Raw genomic sequence first — 14315 nt, 5'->3', positions numbered from 1 at the left:
GTTCATCTTCTCCTCTCATTCTTGTTGGTTCTTTGATGTGCTGGCTTAGAAAGTTTCTTGTTGCCACGTCCAGCAGCTTAGCTCTCCATGTTTCTGGTCCTCCATGCGGGTCCCTGTTCTTCCAATCTATCTTCCTATGGTTGAAGTCTCCCATAATTAGTAGTCCAGATCCATTCCTGCTAGCAACAGAAGCTGCTCTTTCTATTATGTTAATGGTGGCCATGTTGTTTCTATCATATTCCTGTCTAGGTCTTCTGTCATTTGGTGGTGGATTATATATGACTACGACTATAATTTTTGTCCCCTCCATTTGTTACGGTACCTACTATGTAGTCACTGAAACCTTCACAGCCCTGAATATCCATCTCCTCAAAATCCCAGCCATTTCTTACCAGCAGAGCTACACCACCCCCACCTCTTCCTTCCCTCTCTTTCCTCATAACATAATAGTCCTGTGGGAACACTGCGTTTGTTATCGTTTTCGTGATCTTTGTTTCTGTGAGGGCTATTATGTCTGGGTTTTCCTCTAGTACCCGTTCTCCAAGCTCATTTGCTTTATTTGTAATTCCATCTATGTTAGTGTACATCGCTTTGAGGCTCACTTTCTCCTGTCCCTTCTCAAATCGCCTCCTTGGTGAGTGTTCTGCTGGTGGGGGAGGCTGTTCCATGGGTGTGAGGACCTGTGAGGTGGATAACAGGGTCTCAGAGGAGTGTGTAGTGAGACAGGTGTGTGTAGTGAGACAGGTGTGTGTAGTGAGACAGGTGTGTGTAGTGAGACAGGTGTGCGTAGTGAGCCAGGTGGGTGTAGTGAGCCAGGTGTGTGTAGTGAGACAGGTGTGTGTAGTGAGACAGGTGTGTGTAGTGAGACAGGTGTGTGTAGTGAGCCAGGTGGGTGTAGTGAGCCAGGTGGGTGTAGTGAGCCAGGTGTGTGTAGTGAGGCAGGTATGTGTAGTGAGACAGGTGTGTGTAGTGAAACAAGTTTGTGTTATGAGACAGGTGTGTGTAGTGAGACAGGTGTGTGTAGTGAGACAGGTGTGTGTAGTGAGACAGGTGTGTGTAGTGAGACAGCTGTAGTGGTCACAACAAATGTGTAGTAAGACAGCTGAAGTGATCATAACAGATGTGTAGTGAGACAGCTGTAGTGGTCACAACACATGTGTAGTGAGACAGCTGTAGTGGTCACAACAGATGTGTAATGAGACAGCTGTAGTGGTCACAACAGATGTGTAGTGGGACAGCTGTAGTGGTCACAACAGATGTGTAATGAGACAGCTGTAGTGGTCACAACAGATGTGTATATAGACAGCTGTAGTGGTCACAACAGATGTGTACTGAGACAGGTGTAGTGGGACAGGTTTGTGTAGTGAGCCAGGTGTGTGTAGTGAGCCAGGTGTGTGTAGTGAGCCAGGTGTGTGTAGTGAGACAGGTGGGTGTAGTGAGACAGGTTTGTGTAGTGAGACAGGTGGGTGTAGTGAGCCAGGTTGGTGTAGTGAGCCAGGAGTGTGTAGTGAGACAGGTGTGTACTCACCTAGTTCTCACCTAGTTGTGTTTGCGAGGGTTGAGCTCTGGCTCTTTGGTCCCGCCTCTCAACCGTCAATCAACAGGTGTACAGATTCCTGAGCCTATCGGGCTCTATCATATCTACACTTGAAACTGTGTATGGAGTCAGCCTCCACCACATCATTCCTAATGCATTCCATTTGTCAACCACTCTGACACTAAAAAAGTTCTTTCTAATATCTCTGCGGCTCATTTGGGCACTCAGTTTACACCTGTCTCCCCTTGTGCGTATTCCCCTTGTTAACACAAGGGGAACAATAAAGACAATAGACTGTCTTTATCTACCCTATCAATTCCCTTCAGAATCTTGAATGTGGTGATCATGTCCCCCCTAACTCTTCTGTCTTCCAGCGAAGTGAGGTTTAATTCCCGTAGTCTCTCCTCGTAGCTCATACCTCTCAGCTCGGGTACTAGTCTGGTGGCAAACCTTTGAACCGTTTTCAGTTTAGTTTTATCCTTAACTATATATGGACTCCATGCTGGGGCTGCATACTCCAGAATTGGCCTGCCATATGTGGTATACAAAGTTCTGAATGATTCTTTACACAAGTTTCTGAATGCCGTTCGTATGTTGGCCAGCCTGGCATATGCCGCTGATGTTATCCGCTTGATATGTGCTGCAGGAGACAGGTCTGGCGTGATATCAACCCCCAAGTCTTTTTCCTTCTCTGACTCCTGAAGAATTTCCTCTCCCAGATGATATCTTGTATCTGGCCTCCTGCTCCCTACACCTATCTTCATTACATTACATTTGGTTGGGTTAAACTCTAACAACCATTTGTTCGACCATTCCTTCAGCTTGTCTAGGCCTTCTTGAAGCTTCAAACAGTCCTCTTCTGTTTTAATCCTTCTCATAATTTTAGCATCGTCCGCAAACATTGAGAGAAATGAACCGATACCCTCCGGGAGATCATATACATATATCAGAAACAAGATAGGACCGAGTACAGAGCCCTGTGGGACTCCACTGGTGACTTCACGCCAATCGGAGGTCTCACCCCTCACCGTAACTCTCTGCTTCCTATTGCTTAGATACTCCCTTATCCACTGAAGCACCTTACCAGCTACACCTGCCTGTCTCTCCAGCTTATGTACCAGCCTCTTATGCGATACTGTGTCAAAGGCTTTCCGACAATCCAAGAAAATGCAGTCCGCCCAGCCCTCTCTTTCTTGCTTAATCTTTGTCACCTGATCGTAGAATTCTATCAAGCCTGTAAGGCAAGATTTACCCTCCCTGAACCCATGTTGGCGATTTGTCACGAAGTCCCTTCTCTCCAGATGTGTTACCAGGTTTTTTCTCACGATCTTCTCCATCACCTTGCATGGTATACAAGTCAAGGACACTGGCCTGTAGTTCAGTGCCTCTTGCCTGTCGCCCTTTTTGTATATTGGGACCACATTCGCCGTCTTCTATATTTCAGGTGTGTCTCCCGTCTCCAGTGACTTACTATACACTATGGAGAGTGGCAAGCAAAGTGCCTCTGCACACTCTTTCAGTATCCATGGTGAGATCCCATCTGGACCAACAGCCTTTCTAACATCCAGATCCAGCAGGTGTCTCTTGACCTCCTCTCTCGTAATTTCGAACTCTTCCAAGGCCGCCTGGTTTACCTCCCTTTCTCCTAGCGCAGTGACCTCACCTTGTTCTATTGTAAAGACCTCCTGGAACCTCTTGCTGAGTTCTTCCCACACCTCTCTGTCATTCTCTGTATACCTGTCCTCGCCTGTTCGAAGTTTCAATAATTCTTTCACTGTTGTTTTCCTTCTGATATGACTGTGGAGTAGCTTTGGTTAGGTCTTGGCTTTGTTTGCTATATCATTTTCAAAACTTTTCTCTGCTTCTCTTCTCACCCTGACGAACTCATTCCTGGTTCTCTGGTATCTCTCTCTGCTTTCTGGTGTTCTGTTATTCCGGAAGTTCCTCCACGCCCTTTTGTTCAGTTTCTTCGCTTCCATACATGCCCTATTATACCATTGATTCTTCTGTTTCTTCTCGGATTTTTCACTTTGGGCCGGGATGAACCTGTTTACTGCCTCCTGACACTTTTGGGTAACATAGTCCATCATACCCTGTACAGACTTATCTCTGAGGTCTGTGTCCCAAGGTATTTCACTTAGGAAACTTCTCATCTGTTCATAATTCCCCTTTCGGTATGCCAGCCTTTTGATTCCTAGTTCTTTTTTGGGGGAGATAAGTCCTAGCTCTACCAGGTACTCAAAGTTCAATACACTGTTGTCACTCATTCCCAAGGGCGCTTCCATCTTATCTTCCCTTATATCCCACTCATTTAGGGTAAATATCAAATCAAGCATTGCTGGTTCATCTTCTCCTCTCATTCTTGTTGGTTCTTTGATGTGCTGGCTTAGAAAGTTTCTTGTTGCCACGTCCAGCAGCTTAGCTCTCCATGTTTCTGGTCCTCCATGCGGGTCCCTGTTCTTCCAATCTATCTTCCTATGGTTGAAGTCTCCCATAATTAGTAGTCCAGATCCATTCCTGCTAGCAACAGAAGCTGCTCTTTCTATTATGTTAATGGTGGCCATGTTGTTTCTATCATATTCCTGTCTAGGTCTTCTGTCATTTGGTGGTGGATTATATATGACTACGACTATAATTTTTGTCCCCTCCATTTGTTACGGTACCTACTATGTAGTCACTGAAACCTTCACAGCCCTGAATATCCATCTCCTCAAAATCCCAGCCATTTCTTACCAGCAGAGCTACACCACCCCCACCTCTTCCTTCCCTCTCTTTCCTCATAACATAATAGTCCTGTGGGAACACTGCGTTTGTTATCGTTTTCGTGATCTTTGTTTCTGTGAGGGCTATTATGTCTGGGTTTTCCTCTAGTACCCGTTCTCCAAGCTCATTTGCTTTATTTGTAATTCCATCTATGTTAGTGTACATCGCTTTGAGGCTCACTTTCTCCTGTCCCTTCTCAAATCGCCTCCTTGTTGAGTGTTCTGCTGGTGGGGGAGGCTGTTCCATGGGTGTGAGGACCTGTGAGGTGGATAACAGGGTCTCAGAGGAGTGTGTAGTGAGACAGGTGTGTGAAGTGAGACAGGTGTGTGTAGTGAGACAGGTGTGTGTAGTGAGACAGGTGTGCGTAGTGAGACAGGTGTGTGTAGTGAGACAGGTGTGCGTAGTGAGCCAGGTGGGTGTAGTGAGCCAGGTGTGTGTAGTGAGACAGGTGTGTGTAGTGAGCCAGGTGGGTGTAGTGAGACAGGTGTGTGTAGTGAGCCAGGTGGGTGTAGTGAGCCAGGTGGGTGTAGTGAGCCAGGTGTGTGTAGTGAGGCAGGTGTGTGTAGTGAGACAGGTGTGTGTAGTGAAACAGGTGTGTGTAGTGAGACAGGTGTGCGTAGTGAGCCAGGTGGGTGTAGTGAGCCAGGTGTGTGTAGTGAGACAGGTGTGTGTAGTGAGACAGGTGTGTGTAGTGAGACAGGTGTGTGTAGTGAGCCAGGTGGGTGTAGTGAGCCAGGTGGGTGTAGTGAGCCAGGTGTGTGTAGTGAGGCAGGTGTGTGTAGTGAGACAGGTGTGTGTAGTGAAACAAGTTTGTGTTATGAGACAGGTGTGTGTAGTGAGACAGGTGTGTGTAGTGAGACAGGTGTGTGTAGTGAGACAGGTGTGTGTAGTGAGACAGGTGTGTGTAGTGAGACAGCTGTAGTGGTCACAACAAATGTGTAGTAAGACAGCTGAAGTGATCATAACAGATGTGTAGTGAGACAGCTGTAGTGGTCACAACACATGTGTAGTGAGACAGCTGAAGTGATCATAACAGATGTGTAGTGAGACAGCTGTAGTGGTCACAACACATGTGTAGTGAGACAGCTGAAGTGATCATAACAGATGTGTAGTGAGCCAGCTGTAGTTTTCACAACAGATGTGTAGTGAGATAGCTGAAGTGGTCACAACAGGTGTGTAGTGAGACAGTTGTAGTGGTCACAACAGATGTGTAGTGAGACAGCTGTAGTGGTCACAACAGATGTGTAGTGAGACAGCTGAAGTCGTCATAACAGGTGTGTAGTGAGACAGCTGTAGTGGTCACATCAGGTGTGTAGTGAGACAGCTGTAGTGGTCACAACAGGTGTGTAGTGAGACAGCTATAGTGGTCACAACAGGTGTGTAGTGAGACAGCTGTAGTGGTCACAACAGGTGTGTAGTGAGACAGCTGAAGTCCTCATAACAGGTGTGTAGTGAGACAGCTGTGGTGGTCACAACAGGTGTGTAGTGAGACAGCTGTAGTGGTCACAACAGATGTGTAGTGATACAGCTGTAGTGGTCACAACAGATGTGTAGTGATACAGCTGTAGTGGTCACAACAGATGTGTAGTGAGACAGGTGTGTGTAGTGAGACAGGTGTGTGTAGTGAGACAGGTGTGGTGTGGTCAACAGGTGATCTTGGGCTGCCACGACTCCGTCGGCCGCCACAAGTGATCAACGTGTCGTGGACCACGGCGAGGGTCACCTTTGATGGCTGGGACCCGGGTTATGACGACGGACACAAGGACGCGGACCATGTTATCACTTATACACTACGCTGCTGGGTATGTTGTCCTCATCTGGTTGTGTTACCCAGTATTATAGTTTAGGGCTGATGGTAAGGCTCATTATTACTTTTATATTTTCACGATGAATATAGTGAGTATATTATTAGTAACTGTTGACTGTGTGTACGAGAGAGAGAGAGAGACAGACAGAGAGAGAGGGAGAGAAAATGAAATGCGATAATTATCATCAGGAAGAGTGAGTACCAAGGTCTGGTGGACCCTGGGTAAAGACTGGAATATTCCTAAGATACAATCCTGCACCTAAACCACTCTATGAACCTTAGCAGTCAATAATCAGACAAAGGCTCACATCCTGGCAGACTGTCAATATATATGGCGGCGATGGTCATACAGTATAATATGACGTCCACTATTTTCTTATATCATTCAGCATAGAGAAGAAAATGAAGGGTCGGATAAGGTCAGCCCGAGACTGTCACTCACGTGTTCCCGTCAGCTGTAAACACCTGTCACTCGCTTTTTCGCCAAGATCACAGCACAAGGTCCTCACTATGGAAGGTTCTACACCAAGATCACAGCACAAGGACCTCACTATGGAAGGTTCTACACCAAGATCACAACACAAGGCTCTCACTATGGAAGGTTCTACACCAAGATCACAGCACAAGACCCTCACTATGGAAGGAGGAAAGAGATATTTCAGGCCACAAAAGGAAGAGCCAGTCAGTGATCAGCAACTAGAGATCACAGCCCCAGCTTTGACAATTATCTCACAACAATGACGACACTTTGTGACCATCTTACCTCATAGGGGCGACAATGTGGCTTCAGAAAGATCGATCCGCTGTTGATCTCTTCTTGCACCTCTCGACGTGACGGGTCCATGATCACCAGTGTTGTTGGACCACATTACAAATGTCAGACACCTGGTATGGCACCAGGTGTGGCACTAGGTGTCAGACACCAGGTGTGGCACCAGGTGTGACACCAGGTGTGGCATCAGGGGTGAGACACCAGGTGTGGCACCAGGTGTCAGTTACCAGGAGCTCTAGGAGTGTCCTAGAGCAGCATGATAGTGTCCTAGAGCAGCATGAGAGTATCTTAGAACAGCAAGCTGGTGTCTTAGAGCAGCACGCAGGTGACCTAGAAGAGCAAGCAGGTGTCCTAGAGCAGCAAGTTGGTATCCTAGAGCAGCAAGTTTGTGTCCTAGAGCCGCAAGTTTGTGTCCTAGTGCAGCAAGCAGGTGTCCCAGAGCAGCAAGCTGATGTCCCAGAGCAGCAAACACGTGCCCTAGAGAAGCAAACTGGTGTATTATAGTACCAAGCTGGTGTCCTAGAGCAGCAAGATTGTGCCCTAGAGCAGAAAGATGATGTCCTAGAGCAGGAAGCTGGTGTCCTAGAGAAGCAAATTTCTATCCTAGAACAGAAAGCAGGTGTCATAGAGCAGAAAGCAGGTGTCATAGAGCAGCAAGCTGGTATCCTAGAGCAGGAAGCTGGTGTCCTAGAGCAGAAAGATGATGTCCTAGAGCAGAAAGATGGTGTCTTAGAGCATGAAGATGGTGTCCTAGAGCAGCAAATTGATGTCCTAGAGCAGAAAGATGGTGTCCTAGTGCAGCAAACTGATGTCCTAAAGCAGCAAGCATGTGTTCTAGAGCAGCCAGCTGGTGTCCTTCAGCAGCAAGCAGGTGTCCTAGAGCAGCAACCTGGTGTCCTAGAACAGCAACCTGGTGTCCTTGAGCTGCAAGCTGGTGTCCTATAGCAGCAAGTTGGTGTCTTAGAGCAGCAAGATGGTTTCCTAGAGCAGCGTGATAGTGTCCTAGAGCAGCAAGCTGGTTTTCTAGAGCAGCAACCTGGTGTCTTAGAGCAGCAAGCTGGACTCCTAGAGTAGCAAGCTGGTGTCCTAGAGCAGCATGATAGTGTCCTAGAGCAGCAAGCTGGTGTCCTAGAGCAGCATGATAGTGTCCTAGAGCAGCAAGCTGCTGTCCTCGACCAGCAAGCTGCTGTCCTAGAGCAGCATGATAGTGTCCTAGAGCAGCAAGCTGCTGTTCTAGAGCAGCATGAGAGTGTCCTAGAGCAGCAAGCTGCTGTCCTAGAGCAGCATGATAGTGTCTTAGAGCAGCAAGCTGGACTCCTAGAGTAGCAAGCTGGTGTCCTAGAGCAGCATGATAGTGTCCTTGAGCAGCAAGCTGATGTCGTAGAGCAGCAAGCTGATGTCCTAGAGCAGAATGATAGTATCCTAGAGCTGCAAGCTGGTGTCCTAGAACAGCAAGCAAGTGTCATAGAGCAGCAATATGGTGTCCTTGAGCAGCAACCAGGTGTCCTAGAGCAGAAATCTGGTTTCCTAGAACAACAAGCAGGGGTCTCAGAGCAGCGAGCTTATGTCCTAGATCAGCAAACACGTGTCCTAGAGAAGCATGTTTGTGTCCTAGAGCAGCAAGTTGATGTCTTAGAGCAGCAAGCTGATGTCCTAGAGCAGCAAGCTGATGTCCTAGAGCAGCAAGCTGATGTCCTAGAGAAGCAAGCTGATGTCCTAGAGCAGAACGCTGGTATCCTAAAGCAGCAAGCTGGTGTCCTAGAGCAGGAACCTGGTGTCCTAGAGCAGGAAGCTGGTGTCCTAGAGCAGCAAGCTGATGTCATAGAGCAGCAAGCTGGTGTCCAAGACTAGCAAGTTTGTGTCCTAGAGCAGCAAGCTGGTGTTCTAGAGCAGCAAGCTGATGTCCTAGAAAAGCAAGCTCGTGTCCTAGAGCAGCAAGATGGTGTCCTAGAGCAGCAATCTGGTGTCCTAGAGCAGCAACTTGGTATCCTAGAGCAGCACGCTGGTGTCTGAGGGCAGCAAGCCGATGTCCTAGAGCAGCAAGCTGATGTCCTAGAGCAGCAAGTTGGTGTCCTAGAGCAGCAATCTGGTGTCCTAGAGCAGCACGGTGGAGTCCTAGAGCAGCGTGCTGATGTCCTTAAGCAGAATGCAGGTGCCCTCGAGCAGCAAACTGGTGTCCTAGAGCAGCGAGCAGGTGCCCTAGAGAAGAGAGCTGATGTCTTAGAGCAACGTGCAGGAGCCCTAGAGCAGCAAGTAGGTGTCTTTGAGCAGCAAGCAGGTGTCCTAGAGCAGCGAAGTGATGTCCTTGAGCAGCAAGTTGGTGTCCTAGAGTTGATAATTGGTGTTCTAGAGCAGCGAACAGGTGTCTTAGAGTAGCAAGCTGGTGTCTTAGAGCAGCAAGTTGGTGTCCCAGAGCCTTGATCTAGTGTCCTAGAGCAGCAAGTTGGTGTCCTAGAGTTGCAAGTTAATGTCCTAGAGCAGCAAGTTAGTGTCCTAGAGCAGCAAGTTTGTGTCCTAGAGCAGAAAGTTGGTGTCCTAGAGCCTTGATCTAGTGTCCTAGAGCAACAAGTTGGTGTCCTAGAGCAGCAAGTTAATGTCCTAGAGCAGCAAGTTGGTGTCCTAGAGCAGCAAGTTTGTGTCCTAGAGCAGCAAGTTGGTGTCCTAGAGCAGCATGTTGGTGTCCTAGAGGTTATCTTGAGATGATTTCGGGGCTTTTAGTGTCCCCGCGGCCAGGTCCTCTACCAAGCCTCCACCCCCAGGAAGCAGCCCGTGACAGCTGACTAACACCCAGGTACCTTTTTTATTGCTAGGTACCAGTGACATAGGGTGAAAAAAACTCTGCCTATTGTTTCTCGCCGGCGCCTGGGATCGAACCCAGGACCACAGGATCACAAGTCCAGCGTGCTCTCCACTCGGCCGACCGGTGTCCTATAGCAGCGAGCTGGTGTCCAAGAGCAGTAACCTGCTGTCCTAGAGCAGCAGGATTATGTCCTAGAGCATTAGGCTGGTGTCCTAGAGGAGCAAGCTGGTGTCCTAGAGCAGCAAAATTGTGTCCTAGAGCAGTAAGCTGGTGTCCTAGAGCATCAAGCTGGTGTCCTAGAGCAGCAAGCTGGTGTCCTAGAACAGCAAGCTAGTGTCCTAGAGAAGCAATCTCGTGCCCTAGAGCAGCAAGCTGGTGTCCTAGAACAGCAAGCTTGTGTTCTAGAGCAGGAAACTGGTGTCCTAGAGCAGCAAGCTGGTGTCCTAGAACAGCAAGCTTGTGTACTAGAGCAGCGAGCAGGTGTCCTAGTGTAGCAAGCTGGTGTCGTATAGGAGCAAGCTGGTGTCCTTGAGCAGCAGACTGATGTCCTAGAGCAGCAAGATGGTGTCCTAGAGCCGCAAGCTGATAACCATGAGCACAGAGGTGGTGTCCTAGAGCAGCAACTTGGTGTCCCAGAGCAACATTCTGGTGTCCTAGAGCAGCAACTTGGTGTCCTAGAGCAGCAAGCTGGTGTCCTATAGCAGCAAGTAGGTGTCTTAGAGCAGCAAGATAGTGTCCTATAGCAGCGAGCTGCTCTCCTAGAGCAGCTACTTGGTGTCCTAGAGCAGCAGGTCTATGTCCTAGAGCAGCAAGGTGGTGCCCAAGAGGAGCAAGCTGGTGTCCTAGAGGAGCAAGCTGGTGTCCTAGAGCAGCACGATAGTGTCCTAAAGGAGCAACTTGGTGTCCTAGAGCAGCAAGCTGGTGACTTAAAGGAGGAAGCTGGTGTCCTAAAGGAGCAAGCTGGTGTCCTAGACCAGCAAGCTGGTGTTCTAGAGCAGCAAGCCTGTGTTTTTGCGCAGCAAGCAGGTGTCCTAGAGCAGCAAACTGGTGTCCTTGAGCAGCACATTGATATCCTAGAGCAGCAAGCTGGTGTCCTAGAGCAGTAAGCCTGTGTTTTTGCGCAGCACGCTGGTGTCCTAGAGCAGCAAACTGGTGTCCTTGAGCAGCACATTGATATCCTAGAGCAGCAAGCTGGTGTCCTAGAGCAGTAAGCCTGTGTTTTTGCGCAACACGCTGGTGTCCTAGAGCAGCAATCAGGTGCCCTAGAGCAGCAAGCTGGTGTTCTAGAGCAGCAAGCTGGTGTCCTAGAGCAGCAAGCTGGTGTCCTTGAGCAGCACGCTGATATCCTAGAGCAGCAAACTGGTGTCCTAGAGCAGCGAACAGGTGTCCTAGAGCAAGATGCTGGTGTCTGAGAGCAGCAAGCATGTGTCCTAGAGCAGCGAGCTGATGTCTTAGAGCAAAGTGCAGGAGCCCCTAGAGCACCAAGTAGGTGTCTTTGAGCAGCCAGCAGGTGTCCTAGAGCAGCGAGGTGATGTCCTAGAGCAGCAGGGTGGTGTCCTAGAGTTGATAATTGGTGTCCTAGAGCAGCAAGTTGGTGTCCTAGAGCAGCAAGCAGGAATCCTAAGAAGTAAGTTGGTGTCCTAGAGCAGCAAGGTGGTGTCCTAGAGCAGCAAGTTAGTGTCCGAGAGCAACATGTTGGTGTCTTAGAGCACCAAGCTGGTGTCCTAGAGCAGCAAACATGTGTCCTAGAGCAGCAAACTGATGTCCAAAAGCAGCAAGCTGGAGTACTAGAGGAGCAAGCTGGTGTCCTAGAGCAGCGAACAGGTGTCCAAGAGCAGCAAGCAGGTGTCCTGGAGCAGCAAGCTGCTATTATAGAGCAGCAATCTGGTGTCCAAGAGGTGTCCTTGAGCAGTAAGCTAGTGTCCTAGAAAAGAAAGAACGTGGCCTAGAGCATCAAGCTGATGTCCAAGAACAGCATGCTGGTGCCCTAGAGCAGCAAGCTGGTGTCCTAGAGCAGCAAGCTGGTGTCCTAGAGCAGCAAGCTGGTGTCCTAGAGCAGCATGCTGGTGCCCAAGAGCAGCAAGCTGGTGTCCTAGAGCAGCATGCTGGTGCCCTAGAGCAGCATGCTGGTGCCCTAGAGCAGCAAGCTGGTGTCCAAGAGCAGCAAGCAGGTGTCCTAGAGCAGCAAGCTTGTGTCCTAGAGCAGCATGCTGGTGCCCTAGAGCAGCAAGCTGGTGTCCTAGAGCAGCATGCTGGTGCCCTAGAGCAGCATGCTGGTGCCCTAGAGCAGCAAGCTGGTATCCAAGAGTAGCAAGCAGGTGTCCTAGAGCAGCAAGCTGGTGTCCTAGAGCAGCATGCTGGTGCCCTAGAGCAGCAAGCTGGTGTCCTAGAGCAGCAAGCTGGTGCCTTAGAGCAGCGACCTTGTGTCCTAGAGCAGCAAGCTGGTGTCCTAGAGCAGCAAGCTGGTGTCCGAGAGCAGAAAGCAGGTGTTCTAGAGCAGAAAGCTGTTGTCTTAGATTAGCAAGCAGGTGTCCTAGAGCAGAAAGCTGTTGTCTTAGATTAGCAAGCAGGTGTCCTAGAACAGCAAGCAGGTGTCCTAAAGCAGCAAGCTGGTGTCCTAGAGCAGTAAGCTGGTGTTCTAGAGGAGCAATCAGGTGTCCTAGAGCGGCAAGCTGGTGTCCTAGAACAGAAAGCAGGTGGCCTAAAGCAGCAAGCAGTTGTATTAGAGCAGAGACCTGGTGTCCTAGAGAAGCAAGCTGGTGTCCTAGAGCAGTAAGCTGGTCTCCTAGAGCAGTAAGCTGGAGTACTAGAGCAGCAGGTAGGTGTCCTAGAGCAGTAGGCAAGTGTCCTAGAGCAGTAAGCTGGTGTCCTACATCTGCAAGCTGGTGTCCTAGAGTAGCAAGCTAATGTCCTAGAGCAGCAAGCAGGTGTCCTGGAGCAGTAAGCAGGTTTCCTAGAGCAGCAACCAGGTTTCCTAGAGCAGCAAGCTGGAGTCATAGATCAGCAAGCAGGTGTCCTGGAGCAGTAAGCAGGTTTCCTAGAGCAGCATGCTGGAGCCCTAGAGCAGCAAGCTGGTGTTCTAGAGCAGCAAGCTGGTGGCCTAGATCAGCGGCCTTGTGTCCTAGATCAGCAAGCTGGTGTCCGAGAGCAGCAAGCAGGTGTGCTAGATCAGCAAGCCGGTGTCCTAGAGCAGTAAGCAAGTGTCTTAGAGCAGTAAGCTGGTGTCCTAGAGAGGCAAGCTGGTATCCTAGAGCAGAAAGCAGGTGTCATAGAGCAGCAAGCTGGATACCTAGAGCAGCAAGCAGGTGTCCTAGAGCAGTTAGCTGGTGTCAAAGAGCAGCAAGCTGGTGTTCTAGATCAGCAAGCTGATGTCCTAGAGCAGCAAGCCGGTGTCCTAGAGCAGCAAGCTGGTGTCCTAGAGCAGTAAGCTGGATACCTAGAGCAGCAAGCAGGTGTCCTAGAGCAGTTAGCTGGTGTCAAAGAGCAGCAAGCTGGCGTTCTAGATCAGCAAGCTGATGTCCTAGAGCAGCAAGCCGGTGTCCTAGAGCAGCAAGCTGGTGTCCTAGAGCACAAACTGGTATCCTAGACCAGCAAGCTGGTGTCCTAGAGCCACAAACAGGTGTCCTAGATCTGCAGCTGGTGTCCTAGAACACCAAGCTGTTTTCATAGAGCAGCTAGACGGTGTCCCAGAGCAGCAAGCTGTTGTTTTAGATTAGCAAGCAAGTGTCCTAGAGCAGCAAGCAGGTGTCCTAGAGCAGAAAGCTGGTGTCCTGGAGCAGATAGCTGGTGTCCTTGAACAGCAAGCAGGTGTCCTAGAACAGCAAGCTGGTGTCCTTGAACAGCAAGCAGATGTCCTAGAACAGCAAGCTGGTGTCCTATAGTAGCAGCAGGTGTCCTAGAGTTCCAGCTGGTGTCCTAGAGCAGAAAGCATGTGTCCTAGATCATCAAGCAGGTATCCTAGAGCAGTAAGCAGGTGTCCTAGAGCAACAAGCAGGTGTCCTAGAGCAGAAAACTGGTGTCCTAGAGCAGCAAGCTGGTGTCCTTTAACAACAAGCTGGTGTACTATATCAGCAAGCAGGTGTCCTAGAGCAGCAAGCAGGTGTCCTAGAGCAGCAAGCTAGTGTCCTAGAACAGCAAGCAGGTGTCCTAAAGCAGCAAGTTGGTGTCCTAGAGCAGTAAGCTGGTGTTCCAGAGGAGCAATCAGGTGTCCTAGAGCGGCAAGCTGGTGTCCTAAACAAAAAGCAGGTGGCCTAAAGCAGCAAGCAGTTGTATTAGAGCAGAAAGCTGGTGTCCTAAAGCAGCAAGCTGGAGTCATAGAGCAGTAGCTGGTGTCCTAGAGCAACAAGCTGGTGTCCTAGAGCAGCAAACTGGTGTCTTAGATCAGCAAGCTGGGGTCCTAGAGCAGTAAGCAGTTGTTTTAGAGCAGCAATCTGGTGTTTTTTTTTTTTTTTTTCTACCACAGACGTGGCCACACATTTACAATGCTAACCAACATATATACATTTTCTTCTGTCCTCCATGGACAGGGTTAGAGAAGTGTTAAACATATAGTTCAAGGGTTTATTGAACACTCAACCACAGAAGGTGATTCGGTGCTTTTAAAATGCTAAGCTAACCTACATACGTAAATACATAG

The 14315-nt window shown here is 49.3% G+C and overlaps 1 protein-coding gene across 1 annotated transcript in view; it reads left to right on the top strand.

The window, feature by feature from the left end:
• LOC123773112 (angiopoietin-1 receptor-like) overlaps positions 1-14315 on the top strand; it is a 191479-nt gene that overhangs the window by 72109 nt on the left and 105055 nt on the right. Inside the window, exon 10 of the mRNA XM_069315142.1 lies at positions 5951-6102. Within this exon, the coding sequence (XP_069171243.1) occupies positions 5951-6102 (152 nt within the window). The remainder of the gene's footprint in view (positions 1-5950; positions 6103-14315) is intronic.

The sequence above is a fragment of the Procambarus clarkii genome, chromosome 81, assembly GCF_040958095.1.
Source record: "Procambarus clarkii isolate CNS0578487 chromosome 81, FALCON_Pclarkii_2.0, whole genome shotgun sequence".
In the NCBI taxonomy this organism is placed as follows: Eukaryota; Metazoa; Arthropoda; class Malacostraca; order Decapoda; family Cambaridae; genus Procambarus; species Procambarus clarkii.
This window is presented reverse-complemented; position numbering and strand designations above follow the sequence as displayed.